Here is a 4,755-nt window from a genome sequence, read left to right as displayed (position 1 = left end):
GCATCAGCGCTCGTGATCATGAGACAAGACGTCTCAATGCCTACCTGAGTCCCCGCTGAGCACCTCATACACCTCGCCGCGAGAGCTTCTCGCGCGCCGCGGCAGCTCCTCAGCGCGTCGCGGGAGCGCATACCCGCGCCAGAGAGCCGGCCGCGCTGCGAAGGGCGCGTCCGCGCTACCGGCGCACCCGAGGAACGTCTCGCGACGCACCTGTGAGCGCATCGGGCTTGTCGGCATCCTCGCCCGCGTGCGTGCGCGGCGTCGAGATGCTTCGCGCAGGCGTGTGCGGGTGAGGCGGTGAGCGGGGGGCGAGGGTCCCGAGGCGGAGTCGTTGAGCACTGGCGGGTGACCGCCGAGCGAGTACGCGCGGGGCGGCCGTGTGCGGGTCCAGAGGCGGGGCGGGGCGCAAGGCTCCCGAGGCGCAGGCGCTGAGGGCGAGCGGGTGGCCGCCGAACGAGTGCGCGAGGGGCGGGCGTGTGCAGCGCAGGCTTCATCCCCGGGAGACCAATCATATGCCCTTGAGCTGGGAATCACGCATGGTGCGTACCGTCCGACCGGACCCTGTGTTTGCGCTGATCTCTCCCCAGGCTCTGCTTTCCATCTTCAAGAGCACGAAGAACGCGCGTCATACGTTCGATTGGAAAGTCTTTAACAACGTGAGTTCTTTGCATTCTGGTCGCGCGTCGCTTCGCCCACGTTGCATAGGCGATGGAAGAGCGGGGGTTTGAGCTAGCACAAGCAGGGGTGGTGGTGACCTATTTCGTTCCGCCGTTTGGGGGCGGCGGTGCGTTTGTATTGCACATGGTACGTCCAGTCTCGCATCTGTAAATTCTCGGCGCATTATTTGACTTTTTGGCCCAGGATCATAGGCACACGATGAGTCGATCTCAGCAAGACTAGTACGTCTTCCCGAGCGATTGACCCTGGCACAGAATCTGACGTGTCGTATCAGCGTGAAGAGGCGCCTTTCACACGCGTTCGGTTGGCACGAGCGGACCTTTGTTAACAATTTCTAAGGAAACGTAGGAGTATCGCGAACTTGAAGGCTCACGACGTACTCTCGCAATATAGACCATGCTACTTGCCTCTCGCGACCTCGGAAGCGGGCATTTGCCCGGAGGGTGCTAGTTTGCTTCGAATCAACGCGGTGCGTGTCTTCAGTGCTGTTGTAACTACTTGGTGGGAGTCAGCGATCGTCGCCCCCGCATGACGATCGTGCGGGGGTGGCGGTGCGACTGTCTCCGCGGTTTACTAGTGCCTGAGTGCACCTCGGCGCTTCCGGAAACCTCCGGAGATCGCTTGTTTGCACACAAACTTCGTGCATGTCCTTGGAGTCGTCGAGTCTGAAGCCTGAGAAGTTCCGCATCCGTGTCCGCCCGCGGCCGCGGCCGCGGCGGGCAGAACAACAAGTGGGAGAACGAAGGCGAGCACAGTCCAGGAGCGCCAAGCCTTGGAGCCTCGTGCGCAACTCGTGCGGGCTTTCCCACCAGGGTTCCGGGAGGAACGGACTGGCTGGACTGATGATCGATGGCTCCCCTTGGCTCCCGCCTTCTCTCAACTACACCCTCACAACTCTCTCAAAGCGAACAAAGTCACTCTCACCACTCAAGCGCTTGCTGTCTCTTGCAGTGTGCCGTGCGCGATTCGCCTGATGCCCCCCCTTTCGAGTCTGCTCTTCGCCTCCGTATCCCATCGAGCAACGCGTCCGTCATTCTCAGGCTGGCGCTGACGGTCCCATTCACACCAATATCGCCTACGACGGCTGAAAACTTCACGCATCCACCGTTACACTCTTTTCTCGCTGGTTTGGTCTCATACTCGCTGACAACGCGCGTCCATTTGCCTACGCGGCCCCGTTTTCGCGGCACCAGATCGGAAGGGAGGCTGCATGGCACATACCGACAACAGTTCCAGGTACGCTATGTCGACGCTCATTTATCACCAGCATACTCACCGTTTCCGGCAAACGCACAATTAGCTCAGCCGCCACGACCCGCGCCCTTGTCTCTACAGCCGATGTTCGTACGCGGAGCTCACGACTCACGCATCCGCATCGCCTATATCACGACATCTCTGAGTCGGTATTCGATGCGCAAGCAACAGAGGACCAAGTGAGTCAGAGTTCCAACCGCTGTTTCTGCACAGCGAGACGGCGCGGTCAGCGCTGTAAGTGAGAGCGGAGTGCAGCAACGGGTGCACATACCTCTACGCCCCTTTTCGTTTCTTCTCGTATGATCATGCCCGGAGCCGTCGGTGCGTGCGCTCTGTCGACCGCGTGACCTGGGGGAGCACGCAGTTGCATGACGGCTGCGATTCACGGTGCGCCGATCGCACTACCGCGCCGCGCAGAAGTCGGGGGTGTGTACGAGCCGCCTCTGGCAGATGCGTAGTCTCCATCACTCATCGGGTCTGCCTTTGCAGCGAACAACAATCGTGCACAATTAAGCAGCAACCGAGCCCGCGGTGGTGAAACTGGGCGCGGGGGCGCATTCAGACGACTCTGTCTGCAGAAGATACATGCGACACGGGCGGCGGACATACATGGGGTCGCGGAGGATAGAGAGTACCCGTGGAGACTGCGTCGCCGGAATCGACCCCGCTCCCGCCGCGCCGCGCTCTTCTCGCTTTTAAACAAGCTCGCCTGCCTCGCCGCGCACGCCTGGTCCTCCCCTAACACCTACGACCTCGCGCACGCCCCAGTCCTCGTCCTCCCGCATATCCCGCGGACGTCTCGGGAGCGCGCCGCGCTCCCTTTACTATTCGCGCCCGCAGTAATCGGCGGGCGCGGTATACACTCTGGTGTCGCAGCACGCCCCAGAGTTTCCTCGCAACCAGGGGCGCACAACTCGCACCCACTGACGCCGCCGTGGTCCGCGCAAACAATGGCTACGACGCGTCATCGTGTGCTGTGTGCTCCAGGAAGCCCTCCGACGCGCTCCTCGATGGCAGCGTATCTCCAGCCAGAGCGTGCTCCCGCTCGGCGACGACGCGCTCCGCCCGCCCCTCGCGTACTCGTTCGGCGGCCACCCGCTCGCGCTCAGCACCTCTGCCTCGGGACCCTTGCGCTCTGCCCCGCCGCTGAACCCAAGCCTACCGTCTGTTTTCACTCTGTCGCTCTCTCGTCCTGTCGCCCTCTCGCTATCACGCTCTTTCGTCCTGACGCTCTGTCGCTCTCTGACGTCTCGCCCTCGCCGCCTCTCTCGCTCCCTCGCCGTCTCTCTCTCGCTCTCTCGCCACCTCTCTCTCGCTCCCTCGCCACCTCTCTCTCGCTCCCTCGCCGTCTCTCTCTCGCTCCCTCACCATCTCTCCCTCGCTCCCTCGCTCCCTCGCTCCTTCGCCGCCTCGATCGCTCTCTCAGCTCTCTCTCTTACTCCCTCACCACACCGTTGCAAGATGCCGCTCAGCTGGGAATCACGCCAGGTGCGTACCCTCCGATGTGGTCAAGTGTTCGAACTAATCACTATGCAGGTTATGCTATCGATTTTCAAGGCAACCAAGAACGCGCGTTACACGCTCAAATGGATCCATTTCAATGATGTAAGTACATGTCTTCGATATCCGCGCTGCCCCCGCTGACGATCTACAAGGCCATGGCGGAGCTGGGGTTTGAAATCACGCAGGCCGGCGTGGTTTTGACCTACGCCGTTCCGCCGCGCTGGGGCGGGGGCTCGCTCGTGTTGCACATGGTGCATACTGTCGCTCTCCCGGAGCGGCTCGCGCAGTCCTTGATCTTCTTGTTACAGGACCACGAGTGGAAAATGGAAAAATCACAGCAGGATTAGTACGTCTGGCTGAAGTCTGGTTACATTTTGTGTCTGACTCGTTTCGTCAGCGTGAAGACGCGTCTTTCGCATGCGTTTGGCTGGGACAAGTGGACCTTCGTCCGCGATCTTTAGGAAGGCTATCGTGGTGTCGAGAACATCGCACGCGATTAAAATGTACATGTATATGTTGTATCGATCTACCGTGCTTACATACCGGCACCTCGAAGATATGGTGCGCAGATGCGGGATCGTTGGACTGGAACAGTGCGCGCGGTCATGCCCACCTTCGACACGCCATCCGACACGCTCCTCGATGGCGGCGCGTCTCCGGCCAGAACGCGCACCCGCTCGGCGACGACGCGCACTCCTTCCCTCCCTCGCGCACCCCTTCCCTCCCTCGCGCACCCCTTCCCTCCCTCGCGCACTCCTTCCCTCCCTCGCGCACTCGTTCGGCGGCCACCCGCTCGCCCTCAGCACCTCAGCGCCTCAGCGCCTCCGCCTCCCGCGTCGGCGCTCTTGCGCGACGCCCCGTCGCCGAGCCCGCACACGCACACGCCCGCCCCTCGCACACTCGTTCGGCGGCCACCCGCTCGCCCTCAGCGCCTGCGCCTCGGGAGCCTTGCGCCCCGCCCCGCCTCTGGACCCGCACACGGCCGCCCCGCGCGTACTCGCTCGGCGGCCACCCGCCAGTGCTCAACGACTCCGCCTCGGGACCCTCGCCCCCCGCCTCACCGCCTCACCCGCACACGCCTGCGCGAAGCATCTCGACGCCGCGCACGCACGCGGGCGAGGAGGCCGGCAAGCCCGATGCGCTCACAGGTGCGTCGCGAGACGTTCCTCGGGTGCGCCGGTAGCGCGGACGCGCCCTTCGCAGCGCGGCCGGCTCTCTGGCGCGGGTATGCGCTCCCGCGACGCGCTGAGGAGCTGCCGCGGCGCGCGAGAAGCTCTCGCGGCGCGCAGAGGTGCGTCGGGGAGCGGCGCGGCGCGCTAT

The 4,755-nt window shown here is 63.3% G+C and overlaps 2 protein-coding genes across 2 annotated transcripts in view; both read left to right on the top strand.

Annotated features, from left to right (window-relative positions):
• Positions 1-512: 512 nt before the first annotated feature.
• Positions 513-1,016, top strand: TRAVEDRAFT_51023 (uncharacterized protein; the record flags this gene model as incomplete). The annotated part of the gene is made up of 5 exons (XM_008043771.1): positions 513-539; positions 588-656; positions 706-804; positions 862-899; positions 953-1,016. 5 exons carry the CDS (start codon positions 513-515, stop codon positions 1,014-1,016), a joined length of 297 nt encoding a protein of 98 aa, XP_008041962.1.
• Positions 1,017-3,393: 2,377 nt separating this feature from the next.
• TRAVEDRAFT_51022 (uncharacterized protein) overlaps positions 3,394-4,755 on the top strand; it is a gene marked incomplete at both ends in the record, with an annotated part of 1,862 nt that continues 500 nt past the window's right edge. The window contains 6 exons of the mRNA XM_008043770.1: positions 3,394-3,420; positions 3,469-3,537; positions 3,588-3,781; positions 3,833-3,881; positions 3,992-4,583; positions 4,686-4,726. Coding sequence (XP_008041961.1) covers positions 3,394-3,420; positions 3,469-3,537; positions 3,588-3,781; positions 3,833-3,881; positions 3,992-4,583; positions 4,686-4,726 — 972 coding nt within the window. The remainder of the gene's footprint in view (positions 3,421-3,468; positions 3,538-3,587; positions 3,782-3,832; positions 3,882-3,991; positions 4,584-4,685; positions 4,727-4,755) is intronic.

This window comes from Trametes versicolor (genome assembly GCF_000271585.1).
Source record: "Trametes versicolor FP-101664 SS1 unplaced genomic scaffold TRAVEscaffold_10, whole genome shotgun sequence".
NCBI classification, from domain to species: domain Eukaryota; kingdom Fungi; phylum Basidiomycota; class Agaricomycetes; order Polyporales; family Polyporaceae; genus Trametes; species Trametes versicolor.
Note: the sequence above shows the minus strand (reverse complement) of the source record. Positions and strands in the feature narration are given on the sequence as shown.